A 21,595-nucleotide genomic window follows, 5' to 3' on the forward strand; every position below is an offset into this window, starting at 1 on the left:
TATATATAAACCCCCAAAAATTAAACAAAAGAAAGAATTTATGGTTGCGTTTGCCTATCCATGAAGTGGTCCATCCACAGACATGGTCAGGACGAATGACATAACGACGTGCAAATGATGATAAAATACACCGATTTGGACGAGGCCGTGTTTTGGTCCATTTGGCTTGTTCATCGTTAGATATAATCCCAGCTGGTGATAAATCATCTGAGATATGTAAAAGAGAAGTAGTTTCTGACTCATTTGGAACAGGTTCAACAATTTCTTTGTCAGGCCAATAAAATGGTAAATAACCTGGCCCATCAATTATAACCCGGAAATATGAATATGTAAATAAAAAATATAAAATTGATAATAGTATTGTGTTGATTGATGAGGTAAAAAAACTATGAAATGAAGGAATAATTAATGAGATAGCAATAATATATGAAGTAATTATTATGATATTTACAGTAATTGGCATTCCAAGCTGGACTTGCCAATGACCTAAATAAGTTACTCCATCAACACCTATATCAATAGCATTTTTAAAACAACAACACCTTGTTCTCTTCCACTCTGTGAAGCCAGGGAATTGGATTTCTTCCTCTGAAACTTCACTTTTATTTTCTTCCATTTTTTAACGGTAGAAAATAAACGGCGGGCGTTTGAACGGGGTGCCCTTGAATCTAAACGTCCAATAAAGAAAGCAAAATAACAAAATAACAAGCAACAGAAACAAAACAAGTATTAATTCACAGTATACAATGTTTGCTGAAGAATCTCAATCAACAATTCAAAATGAACAAAACATATAATAACGTCATAAATAGTAATAATTATTATTTAAGCAGCCTTGACTGGCTTCTTTTCTTCAGCAAGAACTATTTGAACATTTGTTGGTGGAGATGCATAGCACTTAACACGACCATGTGCTTGATGGATACGACGATAGCGGTACATTCTTGCATAGTTACATTGAACATGAGCAATAACCAAGTTATCAACATTGATTTCTGGTTTTTGTGAAGCGCTTGCTAAAGCATTCTTAATCAATTTGATAAAGAGTTTGGCAGATTTTTCTGGCCAGCGAGAGGATGGGCATCCCCACTCCTTACCTTGTGCATGGTGTGGAATACCTTCGTTGTAGCGGAAGAATGGAACAGCACGTTTATGTTCGATAACTGCTTCGAGATATGAAAGTGCTTTGCTAACTTTCATACCTTTGATGGCCCTACCTGTTTCAAACATTGGCTTGAAGTGAACGCGTTCAGATGGAGTGCAAGCTTTTAGGACAGGTGTGCCTTTTGATTGATATGTGTATTTAGTTCCCATTGAAGAAAGGCCAAAGTCAACAAACCGAAAAAGTGCATTTACAAGGAACCGTTTGTTTAAACGTTCTCATTATTTTATTTTTTCAAAAAAATAAATATTTATTGATTGATAGATTTTTATTATTTTCATAATGAAATTATAAAACATAAGCTATTTAAAGCTCATTTGTTTCTTCATTTTCTTGACTTCTAAACCAGAAGTTGATTCGGCCAACTAAAGAAGAAAAGTGACACAATTTCCAACAATGTCGTCATATTCACGTTCAATTACAAGATTCAGTCCAGATGGCCGTCTTTTTCAAATAGAGCATGCGCACGCAGCAGTTAAGAGAGGAACAACTGTTGTTGCTGCACAATCTAAGGATTTAATTGTAATTGCTGTTGAAAAATCTACTGTTGCTAAATTACAAGATCCAGGTACATTCCGAAAAGTCATTGCTCTTGATGACCACATCATGTGTGCATTTGCAGGCTTACATGCTGATGCAAGAGTTCTTGTTGGAAAAGCGCAAGTTGAATGTCAAAGCCATCGCCTTACATACGAAGACCCAATTACTGTTGAAAGAGCAGCTCGTTACATTGCAACTATTCAACTTCGTTATACACAATCTGGTGGTGTAAGACCATTTGGTGTTGCAACTTTAGTTTGCGGATTCGATTCTACTAACCAACCACACATATACGAAACTCTTCCTTCTGGTGGGTACACAGAATGGAAAGCTAGAACAATCGGAAGACATGATCAAACAGTCATGGAATATCTCGAAAAGCATTACAAAGAAGACATGAGCGACGAAGACGCAATTAAGCTTGCAGTTGGATCCCTTCTTGAAGTTGTTGAAAATGGCGCAAAGAATTTGGAAGTAGCAATTATGAAGCGCGGAGAATCAATGTCATTAATGGGCGAAAATGAATTAAATGCTTTGATTGAATCAATTAACAAAAAATAAATGATTTAACTAATAAGTAATTTTCAGTTTAATTTTTTGTTCAACGAAAAAATATAAAAACAATATGAACAATGCATTAAACATAATAAATAACAAACCAAATTTGGAAATATTGAAGATTTTCCTTAAATTGGAAATTTGATTACAATCATAAAATGCATTATTGAAAAAGAACATATTAAAATTAACTCCAAAAAAGGTAACCAAGATTAAAAAATTAGTTAAAAATCAGAATAATATCAAATATCCCAGAAAAATCACAAAAAAATAATTGGCGGGCTTTTTGGGCCAGTATGTTTTTTTTCAGTGTTCATGTGAAAAAATTGACTGATTTTCCAATTTTGGTAGAGGCATGCAAGCACAAAAAGCACAATCATTTTCGACTCTACCTTATCTCCCAAATGATGTTATTCATTATGCGCTCGGATTGATAAAATTTTTTATTAAAAATACATATTTTAATCCAAACATAATGGTATCAACTTTATATTACTTCCAAAAATCATATCATCCAGAGGCATCATCTGATGAAATAATATTTTTTTCAGCAACAGCAGCGTATCATATTGCTTCAAAAGTTTTTAATCAACGATTTTCTTATAATTTCTTTCTCCAAGATTCGACAGATAGTTTCCATAAAATCATTAACAAAATACGTCAAGATCCCCAGTCGATAAATGAATATCCTTTTATGCGTCTTCTTCACATTGATTTTACGTATAATTTTGACATACAAAAATTCAATCAATATTACTCAAAAGCTCTTAACCAAACCGAAATGGATATTCTCTATGAGATAGATTTTAATTTTTCGGCGCCACTTCCTCATGACCATGTTCAACGATTTATTTATACTTTTTTACATTGGCATATTATCGGCATAGTTGGAAACGCAACTATCCAAAGCTTTGACAAAGAGATTACCCGTCTTGCGGCTGATCTTCTTAAATTCATTATGAAATTTGAAGTATTTTACATTGTTCCATCCGAAGTTATTGCACTTGCTGTTGTTAACAAAGCTTTTGATCTTAAAGAGATACCCATTGAATCACCCAGTTCTAAGCACAAATGGTTTGAATTTCTACTTCCCCATTATCAACGGAATTTTATCCAAAACACTTTTCGAGAGGTTGATGAAAAATGTGACAAATATTTCAAAAGGGAAAAATATCAAGCAACAATTTCGAATGCATCATTACAGAAATGGCGTTTCATTCCTCTTGAAATACAAAACTCTGAAGAACCACCAAATTGTCCACCTCCACCAATTTCATTACTTGATTCATTGATAAATTTTGATGAAACTTTTGAAGACCTTTGGAATGAACATGTACCTGATATTCCACCACCAGAAACGGATTTATTATATGAGATATACGAAAACGATGAAATTAATCAAATCGGTGATCCAACTGAAATTGTATCATCTACAAAGAAAGTGGCAACCGATAGAAGAAAATTCTTTGAAAAATTGAGAATAGAAACGGTTGGTGAACTTAAAGGAGAAAATATTATCACTCATTTTAATTTAGATGAAAATTCGAAATCAAATCTTTATGAAAAATTAATGAGTGAACCAATAGAAGAAATAGTCGAAGAAACTGAAGAGAGGGAAGAAGAACAATATGAAGTTAAAGAAATAGAAGTGAAGGTTGAAGAAAAATCAGAAGTAACAAAAGAAAGTAAGAACAAAGTAGTGCAAAAGAAGAGTAAAAATGTTGAAGAAAAGCAAAAAGGTAAAAAGTCAAAGTATACACCTAAAGAAGAAACTGATAAAGCTGAAGAAACTAAAAACAAAAGAAGAGAAAGAAAGACAAAGAATTCTGCTAAAGAAGAAACAGATAAAACAGAAGAAACGCCAAAGAAGAGAGGAAGAAAGCCAAAAAGTGCTAAAGAGGAAAGTGAGAAAACTGAAGAAGAAACGCCAAAGAAAAGAGGAAGAAAACCAAGGAATGCTAAAGAGGAAAGTGAGAAAACTGAAGAAGAAACACCAAAGAAGAGAGGAAGAAAGCCAAGGAATGCTAAAGAGGAGAGTGAGAAAACAGACAAAACAGAAGAAGAAGCGCCAAAGAGGAAAGGAAGGAAGCCAAGGAATGCGCCGAAAGAAGAAACAGATAAATCAGAAGATATTCCACCAAAGAACGTTGTGAAAGAAGAGACACCAAAGAGAAGAGGAAGAAAACCGCAGAGTGTTATTAAAGAAGAAAGCGAGAAAACAGAAGAAGAGACACCAAAGAGAAGAGGACGGAAACCAAGGAATGCGCCGAAAGAGGAAACAGATAAATCAGAAGATATTCTACCAAAGAACTTTGTGAAAGAAGAAACACCAAAGAGAAGAGGAAGAAAACCGCAGAATGTTATTAAAGAAGAAAGCGAGAAATCCGATAAAACTGAAGAAGAGACACCAAAGAGAAGAGGAAGAAAACCGCAGAATGTTATTAAAGAAGAAAGCGAGAAATCCGATAAAACAGAAGAAGAGACACCAAAGAGAAGAGGAAGAAAACCAAAGAATGCTATCAAAGAGGAAACAGATAAATCAGAAGATATTCCAACAAAGAACGTTGTAAAAGAAGAAACACCAAAGAGAAGAGGAAGAAAACCACAGAATGTTATTAAAGAAGAAAGCGAGAAAACTGAAGAAGAAACACCAAAGAGAAGAGGAAGGAAACCGCAGAATGTTATTAAAGAAGAAAGCGAGAAAACTGAAGAAATACCACTAAAAAATGTTGTAAAAGAAGAACCTATTAAAACAGAAGAAGAAATAGTACCAAAGAGAAGAGGAAGGAAGCCAAAGAATGCCATTAAAGAGGAAACAGATAAATCAGAAGATATTCCACCAAAGAACGTTGTAAAAGAAGAGACACCAAAGAGAAGAGGACGGAAACCACAGAATGTTATTAAAGAAGAAAGCGAGAAAACAGAAGAAATACCACAAAATAATGTTGTGAAGGAAGAACCTATTAAAACAGAAGAAGAAAATGTACCAAATAAAAGAGGAAGGAAGCAAATAACTCATATAAATGAAGAAATAACTATAAAAGAAGAAGAAATAAAACCAAATGTTACAGTCAAAAAAGAAATAAAAACAGAAGCAATTAAAGAAGATGATGATGAAGAAATTGATATATATGCAGAAGATGATAATGATAAACATGAAGAAAATGAAACAAAAACAACTGTTTCAAATGAAGAAAACACATCAAATCAAAATGAAGATGTTGAAGATGAAGATTTTGAAGATCTTATTGTGCCACGAATTATTCGTCGACGTCCTCCATCAACTCCAATTAATAGGGAAACGTCAAAACATTTTGGAAATCTGCAAAACAAAACTCCGGATGAAAATATACAACAAAATACTAATCGAAATGAATATAATAATAACAATCATGAAATTCCACAACAATTTTTTAATCGATTTCGTCAAGAAGGAAATGGAACTCAAATGTATAATGTAAAACGAAATGATAATGAAACTCCACAACATGCATACCGCATAAATAATTATAATTATTATGGAAATAATCCTCATATTGAAGATAAAAATGAAAACGAAAATCGAAATTATCGAAATGATTACAGAGATAATCAAATGCAACGTAATGAATTTAAGCCACGAAATACTCATGACGTAGGATACAATCAAAGAGGCGATAATTATCATAGAAGCGATGACTATCAACGAGATGATTACAACCAAAGAAATGATAGCATACAAAGAAGTGATAGTTTTAATCAAAGAAATGATAGTTATAACCAAAGAAATGATAGTTTTAATCAAAGAAATGATAGTTATAACCAAAGAAATGATAGTTATAATCAAAGAAATGATAGTATACAAAGAAATGATAGTATACAAAGAAATGATAGTTATAACCAAAGAAATGATAGTTTTAATCAAAGAAATGATAGTTATAGTCAAAGAAATGATAATTTTAGTCAAAGAAATGATAGTTACAGTAAAAGAAATGATAGTTATAATCAGAGAAATGATAGTTATAGTCAAAGAGACGATTATCCTCCGCGAGATAACCACAATCAAAGAATTGATGAATACCGAAGAATTGATAGTTATCCTCCGAGAGATAGTTACAAACAACGAAATGATAGTTATCCTCAGAGAGATAGTTTTGATCAACGAAATGATAATTATCCTCAAAGGGATAGTTACAAACAACGAAATGATTATCCTCAGAGAGATAATTACAAACAAAGAGATGATTATCCTCCGAGAGATAGTTTTGATCAACGAAATGATAATTATCCTCAGAGAGATAATTACAAACAAAGAGATGATTATCCTCAAAGGGATAGTTACAAACGAAATGATTATCCCCAGAGAGATAATTACAATCCAAGAAATGATTACAGAGGTAAAAGAAGTGATCATATACAAAAAGATTCGCATCCGTATTATGGAGATAGAAGAGGATATTCTAGAGATAGAAATTAGTCTGTAAGAGATTGTATAAAAGTAAAGTATGATGATTAAGAATAAAATATTTAAAAAAACAACAAATATTTTGTTTGATTTATTAGCCTGGTAAAAAAGGTTATCATATAATATTATATATTATTATTATTATTATATATTGTTTATATATTATATTATTTATATTGTTTGAATAAAAATATTATTTGTTTGATTTTGTCTGTTTTATTTGATGTTTTTGTGTGTTGATATGTATATTGATATTCATTAAAAATACGATATATTAATATATTTACAGATTAAAAAGAAAATCCTAAATTCATATTTAAAATTGATTAAAATATTTTATATAAATCTAACATCTGATATTTATGATATCAATCATTTTTTATCAAATTACTTCATTCCTTTGTTTTAATAACATAATTTTTCTTTCACTTAAATGATTATCAATATTTCTATAATAATTATTTTTGTAATTATGTTACAATAAATTGAAAGATTTTTATAAAATTATTTTTATTAATTTACATAATCACATGATCCATAAATTTAAAATACAAGATTTTATTGTTTAATCTTTTTTAGTGTGTTGAGTCTTTTCGGAATAATTCCAGATATATCTGAAAGATTTATTAACAATAATCTTTTCTTATTGTATTTTTTAATAACATGTAATGATTTGATAAATATTATCGTATTTTTATTAATGATTTTATAATTTTATAATGATAAAAATTTTTCTTCATTAAGTCAGACATAATATTATATTTAAAGTACTTTAAATCAAAACGCTGCAATAAAAACTGATTAAATAAAAAAATTATTTATTTTATTGGTTTTAATGATTTATATATTATAAGCATCCATATGTTTAAATGCCATGTACAAATTTGAATTTCCAAAAACACATATTAATCAAACAAAATACATGTAAATTAAGTATTTTTTTTTTATGTTTATGAAGTATTTGAATAATTTTAAACATAACATATTTTCAATTGAACATGGAAATTATTTAATTAAATTCCATTCTTGTTTATGAAACGTTTTTTGTTACATTCATAAAAAATGTTGTATCCATTTTATTTAAAAGCAAATATTATTAATGCAATATCAATACAAGCATTTGAAATAAATTATTAAAATGGTTCCCGAATTTGGTTGAAAATCCTGCTGGCTGCAACTAGTATATTATCAAAGAAAGTTTGATCATTACATGTAGTAAAATTAAAAAGTATTTACTGTATTAATATCGATTCCTTTTTGTCTAAGAATTAACTTCATAATTTTAAGATTTTTTGCAGCATAAATTAAAACTTTAAATATTATTATGAAATATGAAAATATATAGATAAATTTTAAATAAAACATAAAAAAAAATTGTTGGCTTTGATGTCAATATCTTTTTGATCTAGAACACAACTAAACCGATATAAATATTTTTTCAGCTAAACATAAGAGGTGCAATAATTACAATACTAAATATTGTATGAATTCTTTTTTTCTTGAATTTAAGATAAAAAAAGAAATTTTCAGGTCATTTCCTTCCTATAAAAAAATAATTAATAAAGATTATGTTTCCAATTCTTACTATTTCATTAATAATATCTATAATATAGGTTCCATGAATATTATTCATCGAAGATCTAATCTCTTTTTTATAAATTTTTTAATTTGCTCACAATGATTCAATTAATTTTAAAATCGCTTTGTTGAACTTCATTATCATTCGATTTCTAAGTGTTGAATCTTTGATCCAAGATGCCGTTTTTCCTGACAATGCCAATAGTACCTCAAATGAATCTTTAAAAAAAGTCCAAAAAATAATACAAATGAATTTTTGAGTTTTCCTTTAAACTATCGAATCAGTCGAATCATCATACACTAATACTGATTTATTTTAGAAGTTTACGATCATTATTGATTGAAACGATTTTCTGTGATTATTTGGTCTGTGTTACACAAGTCGAAGCGATCGTTTCTTCATTTAATTTTCTCATCGTTCCATTCAATGGCCGAAGTTTTTCAAGTCAAAACGATTATTCCACATTTAAATTTCACAGTCCGGTGTTTACTATTTTTTTATTTGTATTTCATTTAACCGTTTTTCTTTTTTTCTTTTGACAACGAAATCTTCATTAACTCTGTTGTTGACGGAGGTTCCTGCAAATCCAAAATCAGCTTCTGTAACTTGGGCACAGGTATATAATAGTAACCGATATTCTGGAATCTCTGTATCGTCTTCAGCAATGCATAGCACTCGACGCACTTCTTAAAGTTAATCAGCCCTTCGATTCTGTTTGGGTATGTTTCTTGGACATACTTCAAGTCCTTTTGGAAGCATCCGATGAATGGCACGCATGGCTCAACAGCCTTCGCGATAATCGCTCTATACGCGCCGTAGTCGTCAGAGAAGTCGCAGATTTGGAACAGTTTGTCCATCAGTGCCTTCTTCTGTGGCTTTGTTTTGCCGATCACTTTCATCGTTTTGTACAATCGCTTCACAGACGCGTGGTTAAGCCCGCAACAAACACTAAACAGCCCGTGGTAGTTGTGTATCTTTTCGAATTCGGTCGCTACGTCGACCCAATACTTATACACATGTGCCCTCTCTCGTGAATTTGCACCATTTAATACAGTTAATGATACATATCCAGAGAAGATATCGAACATACGGATAAGTTCGTTGAGTTTGTGAGTGCCTTGTTTGTTATCGAACCAAATCGCTTCCAATAATTCATTCGGTTCAATGCGTCGGAATAAGTCTGAATGTAGCAACGTGAACTGTCGTGAGACTTCTTCGGGATTGAAGATCTGGATTGAGGTCCATTTGTCCTCTTTAATTCGAGGTAAGATCGGATCGGGCATTTCACGTTTCGTGACAACAGGCTTGCTGCCTGACCCCGTAAAACGATTAATTTCACTGGTGACGATCTTATATTGGTTGGATTGATGGGCTTCATCAAGAGTCTCATCACGAATAAAGGCTGAGAACTTGAGAAGTCCTGTGACCATGTTGTCGTCCTTGAAGTGGAGGGTGGACATGTTGAGCCATGAGCTTAGAACTCGAATAATTCTGATTTGAATTTGATTGAGTGAATTAGCTGACGTAATATTGATGTCAGGAACGTTGAGGGGAACTGTGTATCGGGTAATAAGCATGGATAATAATAGTTGAGGACGCATGTAACAAACAAAGGTTTGAAGAAATTGACGCTGGAAATCTAGACCTGTATCTGGATCTGTAAGAACAAGAAAGAGTTGAACAATTGAAGCTGCAGAGATCTTACCTGTTTCAGGATTAATAACATATTCTTTTGGATCTTTGGGGACTGCAAAATTAACCTCTTTGACCAGGTTAAGTTCGTCGGGTGTAAGCCCTAGTTCTTCGTAAAGCTGCTTAAGAAAGGTTTCGCGTTCGATATCTTTGGTCTTTAAAGGATTAATGGGAATACCTGTCTTGTTATTAAAATTTATAGTACCACGTTTTGTACGAAAGTTTAAAGGGTGATCATGGTCAAAGAAGGCTGATTCTGTAGGGGATCTTTGCATATCAACTTCTGAACGCTTGTTTGAATTGAGGGAAACGGTTTATGACTAGCGAAATTTCTCAGAAAAATGGTTTACATAATCGTTTTCGGCTCAATTATTTTGTGAAACGCTGGTCAAACTTCGAAACAAATTCCGAAAAAAGATCTGTTTTAAATTGATTTATTAAATAAAACATTTGTTGTAAGCGTGAGTGGAAGGGTATGTAATACTCCTATTATGTTTCTTCGGATCTAGGATTGCTCGTTTGTGGAAAAATAAAAAAGATTTTATGATTGACAAATGTTTTGAGAGGTTGAAAAAATGTCAACGTTCAAAAAATACTGTCCCTTTCAAATCATGGCGGAAGCATTGTTTTCGTTCCCTCAGCAAAAAGAATGAAAAATAAAGAAATGATCTTGTGGCGTAATGAGAAATCGATATTGTTACATGTGTTTGTATGATTATGTTAAAAAATGAAGACACTTTTGTGTCATTTTACGATTTTGTAAACCATATAAAAATTTCTTATCTAAGTATTAATACAATTTTGAGGTATACTATCAAAATTCATAAATTTGGATGACGTTATCCAAATTTCAATGCCTTGAAACATTTCCTGATTGAATTTGCAATTTTACAACGACGTTTTTGAGATGATGAATTCTCTTTGTTCGCCAAACAAAATAAGAATTTTTCCATTTGATTCTGATATAATTAAAAATGATTTTATTACAATCGAAATTACATTGTATGATCCATTTTTATATACTTTTGTAAAATAACATGATGTAGTTCCCTGCAACATTTGTTGTAGTTAAAGATGCTACTTTTGCTCTGTAAAAGCTTATTCATCATACTCAAAATTGGTTAGGTTTGTAACTCATATTTGTACCAAAAATATTTTTCTTGAGATATCTCATTTTATCAATCAAGATATAATGAAACAATTGATGTTTATTTGGATTGTTTATTTTGAGTCGAAGTTTGTGATAAAGAGTTGGTTGAATTGAGATTAAACAACTTGAACCGAAACCTCATATTTCCATTATATCTAAAAATTTCGAAAGACATAATGCTAAATAGTATATTAACTTTTGTCCATTGACCTTTAAATGAATTTTGTTTTTGAGAAAAGTTGAAAAACACATTTTTATAAATCAGATATGTAAGTTTTTCATATAAGAAATTGCCAGATTAACAATAATTATTGGGGAAAAAATTGTTTTGAAAATTTAATGATCCAAAAATTGATTTGAGTATAAAAAATTTCTTAAATTAGATACAAGAAAGCAAGTTATGGTGATGACCATATTTTTATCATTTTATTCATTTTTAATAAGGAATATAGAGTTTTTTGTTCAGCGGCATGATTCAATGTACGTTAAATAAGGGATTTCGGACTGTAAATTGAATTTCCTCGAACCCTTTTTTTCATTGAAAATTGTTTACAACCAGATTTAACATTAACCAGATTTAACCCCTTTTGTTCAGATTTATTTCAAAAATTGAATTTTTTTTTCGAACACATTTATTTTCTGTTTTAGTGAAATTTGATTTATTTTCAAGCTTAATTATTTTTATTCACATATTATATATAACAATAAAATTATAAATTTTATTATTTCATTGGTTTTTTTCAAGAAATTTTGATTTTGACAACCAACGATATTCATTATTTAAAAACGGATTTAAAAGATACCCAAAAATTGTTGGCCATTGAAATATTTGAGGCTAATCGTTTCAAAAAGTGAAAATAATTTGGGTTGTCCATTTTCCAAATGTCGACAAGGCCAAAGGAAATGGGCATTTATGCCGACCTTGCTCAAAAACGTGCTGCAAGCTATGATGTAGCTCTTGAAGGAAGAGTACGTGCCTGGATGGAAGGAATCATCGGAAGAAAAATACCAGGAAATCTTAGAGAAGCTTTAATGGATGGTACTATTCTTTGCGAATTAATCAATAGGCTATCTCCAGGAATGATTCCTCGTATTCATCAATCACCAATTGTTATGTTCAGAAGAGAAAACTTTGGTGCTTTCCAAAACGCTTGTGTTAAACTTGGATGCAAAGATAACGAAACATGCGTTTTCGAAGATGTTTATGATAATCGCAATATGGGCTTGTTCTTAACCAATATGGTTGCTCTTGCACGTAATGTTCAATACAAGCCAGGCTATCGTGGTCCAATCCTTCCAGATGCAGCACACCAAAGTGAAGCTAATAGATCACATTTCACAAAGGAACAAATCGATAGAACTGCATGCATGCCAACAAAACTTGATGAAGCAAACATGCAAGCACAAAAGGCCAAAGATGCAGGTCGATACACCAGCCATGGTGTTTTAATGAACCCACAAGAGCATGAATATCATGGACAAAAATTCAAAGAAGATTCTTCTTTCTATGGACCAACAGGCGGTGCTTATTCCAGCGTTAAAGCTCCACCACCATCAAATGCCCCACGTTCCGGCGGTCTCAAACCACAACAATATACCCCACCATCATCAACCCCAAGCTACCAACAATCCAAACCAGCTCCTTCATATCAATCAAAGCCATCAGGAGGAGGATTAAAGCCACAACAATATACCCCACCATCATCAACTCCAAGCTATCAACAATCCAAACCAGCTCCTTCATATCAATCTAAGCCAGCTCCATCATATCAATCCAAGCCAGCGCCATCTTACCAATCCAAACCAGCACCTTCTTACCAATCGAAGCCAGCACCATCATATCAATCCAAACCAGCTCCTTCATATCAATCGAAGCCAACTCCTTCATATCAATCCAAGCCTTCACCGCAACAGGAATGCAGATCAACTGCGGGTGGTGTAAATAATCTCAAGAACATGTACAACCGCGGTACAACAAATAACAACAACAAGACAGAAAACCTCGGTGGACGCACAGTACCAAATCCCCCAAGTTCATACAATAAGCCACGTGCCTACATCGGAACTTATCAGGACGAGGCTATGAAACAAGCAGAGTATGCAAAGCAAGCGGGAAGATATTCAGAACACGGAGTTATTATGAACCCGCACGAAAACGAGTTCCATGGACAAAAGTGGCGGTAAGTAAACAAAAATTCTTGTCCTAAAACAACTTTTTGAACGATTCAACACTTTTTTGATATTTTACAATTTAAGTAATTCATTCAATTTTTGAAAGTGCAAAATAATGTCATTTCATTTTACTTTGAAGCGAGGACACATTAAAGAAGACAGGAATTTCATTTATAACTTTATTTGGAAATTATTTTATACAGCACTTATTCATGCATCTGAATAGAAATTGCCAAATTACTTCTTGATCAAAAAGGAATTGATATTTATATCTTATGTTTAATATATTTTTCAATAATAGAATGTTTAAAGATTATATTTGGAAATTGCTTTGAATATGTTATACGGCACTTGACTGTGTATTACAATTGGTTTTGAAAAAACTAAGGAGTTATTTGAATAATAATTATTGGAGTCCACTTAATTTTTTTTATCATGATTTAACTTATATTCTTTTTTTTTTTCTTTTTGAATTTGAAACAAGGTGCCCCAGTTTGGCACGATAGATAAATGTACCATGGAGAAAATTTTTCATCACGAAGAATCAACGAATGCAGATCTCTTAGAATTACGCTACGCAACATAACAGGCTTCTTATTTCAAGAGCCACAAACATTTTGTGCCAAGATACATTTTCCACATGAAACTGAAGAATATACTACACCTTTTGTCAACTCTACTGACAACATGCAATTTAACTTCAGAGCACATTTTATTCCAGATGAATATATGCGAAATGATTTAGAAATTTTATTTGAAGAACCTCTTGTCATTACACTATTTATGAAATTTTCCAACACGCCTACCCTTAAGAAAGTCACTGTTTTCAAATTTAGTCTTATTCCATTAATATTCAAAAAAAATGTTATGCTTCAAGTAGCCTCATTTTCAACCATTCTACGTAAGAAATCCATTGCCACAATCGAATGTTCATGGGATCTAACATTTGATCGTAACAATCGTCGACGTGCGACAATGAAAATCTTTTCATCAAGTGATTTTATTTCATTACAAAACATTAGTTCTGGCCGATCCTCTACCTTTGAGCTTGTCAAATCCATCAAGACAGGTGAGATTTTTGCCAAAAAGACACTTTTAAATGATAAGTTAAAATCATTAAATAATGGCCAAGACCATGAAAGTGATGCATTAGTCACATTTAATCATCCTTCTATACTTCATATTGTTGGGTTTATCAATCGAAACTTTTTAAGACGCGAGCAAAGTGCAATAATAATGGATTACATACCAAACGGATCATTAATCTCATTAATCCAAAGCACTACGTCACCATTAGGGTGGAATTCCACCAAGAAATCCATCATAATATATGGTATTGCATATGGTTTACAACTTTTACATACTAATGGCTTAATGCATAATGATTTACGTACATCGAGCATATTACTTGATGAAAATTTCGAGCCTAAAATTGGCGACATTGGATTAATACGTCATGATGATGAAAATGATTTAAATGTGAATGATTTAGTCTTTAAATCTCCTGAAATATTATTCCATAAATCATATGATTATTCAACTGATGTTTATTCATTTGGGATGATAATATATCATTTGTATACATCACATTTTCCTTATGAAGGAATTACAGCGCCTGAATTAATATTTAATATTATGCATGGAATTAAACCAATTTTACCAATTAACACGCCAAAACATTTAAAGGAATTAATAAATTCTTGTATTTCATTTGACCCTAAACAAAGGCCTAAACTTAATGAATTAGTTAAAAATCGAAAATTATTTATATTCCCTGGAACTGATCGTTTAGAATATGAATCATTTTGTGATCGAATTTCACAACGTATAGTTAAAAACAATAATAATTCGATTATCCAAAGGATTAAAACATCCGCATTAAAAGGGAATGGTTATTCGCAATATATTTATGGGTTATTAATGAAGAAAGAAAACATTAATGTATCGAATTATTTTAAATTATCTGCTGATCAAGGTATAGTTGATAGTGAATATAATTATGGTATAATGTTGTTCGAAGGAATTGAAATCGCTAAAAATAAATATAAATCTATCGAATATTTTTTATATGCGAAAAATAAAGGCCATGAAAAGGCCGCTTTAAATTTAGGCTTAATGTTAGCGGAAGGGAAATATATCCCTAAAAATGATCGCGAAGCAATTAAGCTATTTGATTATTCCGCTAATAAAGGTAATCCTAAAGCACAATTAAACTTAGGCTTAATGTTTCATTTCGGAAGAGGTGTACGAAAGAACGAAGTTACTGCAATCCATTATTATAAAATGGCTGCGTTACAAGATGACCCACAAGCTCAATATAACTTAGCTATATTATTATCTAAAGGAAGAAATTCCTTACGTAATATTAATGAGGCTAATCGTTATTTAAAAAGAGCTGCTGATAAAGGACTCGTTAAGGCTATGTTTAGTATGGGAATATCTTTATTAGAAGGGAATGGAATGAAAAAGAATATTGGAAAAAGTTCACATTATTTTAAAGTCGCCGCTGATTGTGGTTTACCTAATGCGCAATTAAACATCGGGATAATGTTGTTAAAAGGTCAAGGGATAGCTAAAGATGTTAATGAGGCAATAAAATACTTGAAATTGGCAGCAAGTAATGGCGAATTGGATGCAATGGTAATGTTGGGAATGATGTTATTAAAAGGTAAAAATGGAGTTAAAAGAAATTACGTAAAGGCAGCAAAGTTTTTGGGAGATGCTGCTGCATTAGGAAATACAAAAGCAATGGTAAATATTGGAATGATGTTCTTAAAGGGGACTGCTGTGCCAAAAGATGAAGAAACTGCTGTGAAATGCTTCAAAATGGCTGCAGCTAAAGGAAATGAAAACGCAAAAAGAAATTTAAGATCTTTGATTTCAAGAGGAAAGGTCAAAATAAATGATTAATTGTAAGTATTTATAATAAAAAATTAGAGTGGAAAAATCTTATTTTTTTTTTTTTTAGCGTATATCAACTTTTCAAATTATAATAAATTCAAAGAGGCACTTCTTGAAAGAATATAATATAGAAAGGAAAAATGGATCAGTTACATAGAAATAGTTCAATTACTTCTTGAACATAAAGATATTGACATAAATGTTAAATATATTTATTTGTTAATTTTAAAGTTTTATTATTCATTATAAAATTTCGATAATATATTATAGGATTTACATTAAAAATTTGAAACAGCTTTAATAAAAGGATGTAAACTATTTCATTTTGACATTGTTAAATTACTTCTTGACCAAAATAACATTGATGTCAATACTTCAAATATTTAATTTCTAATTTCAAAATTATTTTAAATAATTTGATGTATTCAAAAATCATTTGGAATTTAATTAAGAAATTTGAAACAGCTCTTACAATAGCTTGCTCATATACACTAATTAAGATATATGAAATACTCCTTAAAAAGGAAGATATCGATGTAAACGTAAAAAATGTTTCATTGATTGTTTTAAAATTTTTTTCATTTACATCAATTTTCATTATAATGTTTGGAATTTCTTCATTTAACTTGAAACACCACTTACAATATCATGTTCAAATGTTGTAAAATTGTTTCTTAAAAATCCTAATGTTAACGTAAACATCAAAAATATATATTATTTTATCTTAAAATTTCCTAAAATTTATTAAAGTTTGAATTCATTATTTGATATTTTAATAAAATTGTTAGAACACCACTTATGATTTCTTCAAAAAAAGGATTAACTGATATTGTTGAATGTCTTCTTGAAAATGAAAAAATTGATGTTAACTTACAAAATGTTTTAATAATTTTCGTAATATTTATTTAAATAATTTTTGGTATAATTGATATATTTGGAATATATTTGATAATTTTTGGACAGCTTTAATGTTTGCTTCTCAAAATAATAAAATTAATATTGTTCAATTATTATTTAATTATGGAGTTGATTCAAATATAAAAAATATTTTTTTTATTTTGTGGAATGTTAATATATGTTTGATGTTTTCTTTATTAATTTGGAATTTATTTATGAATTTCCAAACAGCTCTTATGATTGCTTCTTCCAAAGGTAATCATGAAATTGTTAAGCTACTTCAATAGCATGAAAGTTAATGAAAATAAAAATCATAAAATCAAAAGAAATAAAAATTACTCGCTTTAATTATAATTTTTTAACCAAAAAAAAAAAAAAAAAAAAAAATTTAACAATGAAAACACAAATAGAAACACATTTATTAAATTTTACATTTTTGGTTAACCAAAAACAATATTATCAACAAGAGCTGATTTAACAACACGTGGTCGCCGACTTTGCTGTAATTCATCTCGATAGTTAGTATCAAAATTATCTCTCTTTTTTGGTGTTTCATAAAATGCATTATTTTTCTGCGACGTTTCAAAAGAGAGTTCCTGTTTGCTTGTATTAAATTCTTTGTCTGGTTTAGACCAATAATCGAAATCGTCTTGTGGAAGATTTACATTGTTATTGGATTGAGATCTTCTATTAGATTTGTTTAAATACTCAATTTCTTGTTCAAGCTCGTTTATGTATTGCCTGGCTTGGCGAAGTTGACTTGCTTGTGTTGAATTTGTTGCAAGTAAGTTTTGATAATCTTTCATAACTTCTTGGTATTCAAGTTGTATTCTTTGTATTACTGTTTCCTTGGCATCCGAAAGCTGTTGTTTGTTGTCCATAAATGATTCCAATTGTGAAACTTGCTCTTTTAATATTTCATTTTTGGTCTTTTCACTTTCAAGTTCTTCCCTAATTTCATCAATTTGTTTAGAAAGACTTTCAGATACTTGTCTTTCAGTATCAAGATCTTTTTGGATTTTAAGTTTTTCTGTTGATAAAATTGAAATTTCTTGTTCAAGATCAGCAATTTTATCTTTAAGTGCTTGAACCTCATCATCTTTTGTTTGCTTATATTTTATGTATTGAGGATCAATAGTTTGTGCTGAATTTCTTGGAGGTGAATTGGTTAAATTATCAGATGAAAATGAATCATTTTCTACTGGCTTCCTTCTTTGAGAAGTATTATATGTTTGATTCATCCTTCTCCTTTGAAGTGCTCTAGCAAAAGCAGGCAAGTTATTATCCATTTGTTTTTCCGTACGTTTAACTGTCTATCGTTATCGGTTAAACGCCCGTTTATTGTCAAAGATTTTATATTTTTTTTCTTGCTCTATTTACATTTTTTGAACTGAAAATTTAGCTAAGCAAGATGGGAAATTGTTTTTGTATGAAAATTTCTTTAAATGTTATGTTTTCAATTCGGTTTTGTTGGAGTTCTACGGATGAAAAGTTGACAAAAATTTTTGTCAAAAATTTTTTTTCAATGGGCATCGTTCTCGAAAAGTGTCAATCAAAGGATGGTTCCTCAAATCAAAGTTGTCCTTCTTGGTGATCAATCTGTTGGGAAAACAAGCCTTCTAAACTATTGGTTATCAAATACTTTTGAACCTGATGCAGCTCCTACAATTGGTGGAGTTGCACAAACAAAAAGAGAAAACTATGATGGAACAACATATTGTTTCCAAATTTGGGATACAGCAGGCGCCGAAAAAGTATCTTTTTTCTTTAACTCCAGTATCGCTCCTTAACTCCACTCTATGCAAGAGATTCATCTGCGGCACTTATCGTTTTTGACTTAACTAAACGAGAATCGTTTGCTGCGTTAGACGAATGGGTTGATTTCCTTCACCAACAAGGAGATATCCCTTTTATAATTGTCGGAAATAAAGAAGATTTAACAGCTGAAATTACTGAAGAAGAAGCCACAAACTATAGCTACTCTGTTGGAGGACAGTACTATTCTGCAAGTGCAAAAACAGGGTCTGGAGTCGAAAATGCATTTCGTGCTCTTGAAATTTGTGCAATTGAATTCTACAAGAAAAAGCCACATGATGATACGCCAATGATAGATCCAGATACAGTCGATAACACAACTTCAGGAGGTTGTTGCTAATAAAAAAAAAATGTATTCAAAATTCAATTTTTTTTGATCGTAATGAGAAAAGTGACATTCATGACAAGCACAAAAGAAGAGAATCAACCAGAAGAGCTAAAAGCTCAAGAATCGGTTGGCAAAGGAGAAGCGCCAACTCAGGCCCAAGAAAAGAAAAAAGAGTTTTCTTTTAAAAAAATGGTATTGATCATATTAGGTGTTATTACACTGGCAATTATCATTGGAATCATATTTAGGCCAAGGCTTCCTCCAAGGTCAAAATATTTACCAATTCCTTATATATATAATCGGATTTACAAAAAAACATTAGAAACTTTCGTTGGTTTAACAACACACGATCAAATACTTGTAGTTACTGGCGATAATGGATATGGAAAAACACGTAGTCTTTACGACTTTGCAAACATAATCAATCAATCTGGACATGTTCCAATTTTGTTTGATTTCCAGGAAATATCATCATATAATTCTCAACGTGAAATAGCAAACTTCCTTCTTAGTGCTGTTTTCAAAGGTTTTCAACTTTTTGATGGACAGCCAATAAATCAAACTGAGTTATTAACGCAATGTCCTTATATTAAATACATCAACTCTCCTTTAGAGTTGTTCAATGATCCTCTCTTAAACAAAATGTTTGCATATCTCAACTCAACAGTTACCATTCCAAATAATGCAAATTTCGATCTCTTCTTTACCACTCTTAATCGTTACTCAAACTTCCTCAACATTGTTATTCTTGCTATTAATCCAACTATATTCCAACCATTTATGACATTTTGTGATGGATATTCATTAAATTTACAAAATATGGGAATCATTGCTGAAATACCAAACATTCTTTCAAACCAACCAATACTATCCAAGTCAAATCTTTATCGTGTTGTGTATATCAACGGATTTGATCAAGAAACTGCAAAACAAATTCTTGTCAAGCTTGAAAGAGTTTGGCCTCAAAAAGTCTTCAATTTCCTTTGGGATAACTTTGAAGGATATGGTAAATTCTATGCACAATTCCATGACTTAGTTCGAGATGGATTTTCGAACGAAAACGCCGTTGAAAGGATTCAGCAAAAACTGACAACAAAAATACTAAAAGCGACAATTAACGGTCAAAAGAGTGAAGTGAACGATAGAGTTGCCTTTTTGAAGAAAATTTCATCTAAAGGAAAAATAAAGATTGACCAATCAAATATTGACGTGGTTAAATATTATAACAATTGGGGATTATTCGAGCCAATAAAGCAAAACAAAATAAGAATTCCAAACCGTGTATATCTTGCATCGATTCGAAGTGTTTTGAAATCAATTTAATAAACAATTATATTTTAAATATTATAAATACTTTCACTTCTGATATAATTGAGTTAAAGAACAGTTCTTTTAAAATTATATTTTATATAAACATCTTTGAGTTTAACGTTAAACATTGCAATGAATTGTATGCTACAAGAAACAATATGAAGTTTCAAAATAACATTTCAAACGGCACTTATGTATGCAAACAAAAAATGTGATACTTATCTTTCTTCTACAGCTTCTCCTTAAGCCCACGAAATTTTCATTCTTACCCCAAGACAGATTTTTCAAAAAAAAAAAAAATTAGTGAAACAAACTAAGTCAAATTACCGGTAGATTTTTTATTTTCTTAAATGGCCACAATCTATAGATTTGCGTTGCCTGGATGTTTACGATTTTTATAATCAGTGAAATGTTGTCCGAGGCGCTTCTCACGTTCTTCTTGTACTCGAACACTGGAATTCAAGAAGAAACAGTTTCTTCCTCTGAATTGCTTAAACTTTTTGAATTACATTTGTCATCCTATCGTACCAAGATGACTTCACCTCAAAAGAAATAAATTAATTCCAGAATTTACTAAATTAGGAAAGTCATAACTGCCATGATGAATGCGATGATAGTATAAGATTTCATACCAATTTTGATTCCATATCTACTTGAGCCAGGATTCAATTCAAATAATTTATCATTTCCTATTGTATAATTAATGTTTTTTGGAATTCCACTCAAGTCGAGATATTCCTTGTTTTCATCTGTAATGCGAATATCCAATTTAAAGTTTTGTACATTTTCCCAATTACAGACAAAATCAAATCCAAGTGTTGCATTTCCTTGGTAATGATTTTGATCAAAGAATCGAAAATCAAAGTATTTTGGATATATTTGATGAGTGAACAAAAATCCATATTCTTCTATATACAATATCAATGACCTTGGCTGTGTTACACCATCTTGAGGATTCATCACAATTTTAGTTGGTGAATATACGTATGGATTAAACATAAGTTGTACATCGTTTGGTAATAAGAAGTCATCTCCTTTAGTTTCAT

The 21,595-nt window shown here is 30.9% G+C and overlaps 9 protein-coding genes across 9 annotated transcripts; 6 read left to right on the plus strand and 3 right to left on the minus strand.

Moving 5' to 3' along the window:
* Nucleotides 1-825: 825 nt before the first annotated feature.
* GO595_008587 (60S ribosomal protein L17) lies at nt 826-1,314 on the minus strand (the record flags this gene model as incomplete). Its single annotated transcript, XM_067922177.1, has 1 exon — nt 826-1,314. The coding sequence occupies one exon, from the start codon at nt 1,312-1,314 to the stop codon at nt 826-828; it is 489 nt and encodes a 162-aa protein (XP_067771353.1).
* A 244-nt stretch (nt 1,315-1,558) lies between these two features.
* On the plus strand, nt 1,559-2,263 carry GO595_008588 (Proteasome subunit alpha type-7; the record flags this gene model as incomplete). The annotated part of the gene is made up of 1 exon (XM_067922178.1): nt 1,559-2,263. One exon carries the CDS (start codon nt 1,559-1,561, stop codon nt 2,261-2,263), a length of 705 nt encoding a protein of 234 aa, XP_067771354.1.
* Nucleotides 2,264-3,041: 778 nt separating this feature from the next.
* Nucleotides 3,042-6,610, plus strand: GO595_008589 (uncharacterized protein; the record flags this gene model as incomplete). The annotated part of the gene is made up of 2 exons (XM_067922181.1): nt 3,042-5,532; nt 6,603-6,610. 2 exons carry the CDS (start codon nt 3,042-3,044, stop codon nt 6,608-6,610), a joined length of 2,499 nt encoding a protein of 832 aa, XP_067771355.1.
* A 2,185-nt stretch (nt 6,611-8,795) lies between these two features.
* Nucleotides 8,796-10,250, minus strand: GO595_008590 (RasGEF domain containing protein; the record flags this gene model as incomplete). The annotated part of the gene is made up of 1 exon (XM_067922182.1): nt 8,796-10,250. The coding sequence occupies one exon, from the start codon at nt 10,248-10,250 to the stop codon at nt 8,796-8,798; it is 1,455 nt and encodes a 484-aa protein (XP_067771356.1).
* Nucleotides 10,251-12,007: 1,757 nt separating this feature from the next.
* GO595_008591 (Muscle-specific protein 20) lies at nt 12,008-13,309 on the plus strand (the record flags this gene model as incomplete). Its single annotated transcript, XM_067922183.1, has 1 exon — nt 12,008-13,309. One exon carries the CDS (start codon nt 12,008-12,010, stop codon nt 13,307-13,309), a length of 1,302 nt encoding a protein of 433 aa, XP_067771357.1.
* Nucleotides 13,310-13,807: 498 nt separating this feature from the next.
* GO595_008592 (sel1 repeat family protein) lies at nt 13,808-16,207 on the plus strand (the record flags this gene model as incomplete). Its single annotated transcript, XM_067922184.1, has 1 exon — nt 13,808-16,207. The coding sequence occupies one exon, from the start codon at nt 13,808-13,810 to the stop codon at nt 16,205-16,207; it is 2,400 nt and encodes a 799-aa protein (XP_067771358.1).
* A 1,328-nt stretch (nt 16,208-17,535) lies between these two features.
* On the minus strand, nt 17,536-18,384 carry GO595_008593 (uncharacterized protein; the record flags this gene model as incomplete). The annotated part of the gene is made up of 1 exon (XM_067922185.1): nt 17,536-18,384. One exon carries the CDS (start codon nt 18,382-18,384, stop codon nt 17,536-17,538), a length of 849 nt encoding a protein of 282 aa, XP_067771359.1.
* A 270-nt stretch (nt 18,385-18,654) lies between these two features.
* Nucleotides 18,655-19,250, plus strand: GO595_008594 (small GTP-binding protein; the record flags this gene model as incomplete). The annotated part of the gene is made up of 2 exons (XM_067922186.1): nt 18,655-18,871; nt 18,946-19,250. 2 exons carry the CDS (start codon nt 18,655-18,657, stop codon nt 19,248-19,250), a joined length of 522 nt encoding a protein of 173 aa, XP_067771360.1.
* Nucleotides 19,251-19,310: 60 nt separating this feature from the next.
* GO595_008595 (uncharacterized protein) lies at nt 19,311-20,561 on the plus strand (the record flags this gene model as incomplete). The annotated part of the gene is made up of 1 exon (XM_067922187.1): nt 19,311-20,561. The coding sequence occupies one exon, from the start codon at nt 19,311-19,313 to the stop codon at nt 20,559-20,561; it is 1,251 nt and encodes a 416-aa protein (XP_067771361.1).
* Nucleotides 20,562-21,595: the final 1,034 nt, after the last annotated feature.

The sequence above is a fragment of the Histomonas meleagridis genome, assembly GCF_020186115.1.
Source record: "Histomonas meleagridis strain 2922-C6/04-10x chromosome Unknown contig_68, whole genome shotgun sequence".
NCBI lineage: Eukaryota > Parabasalia > Tritrichomonadida > Dientamoebidae > Histomonas > Histomonas meleagridis.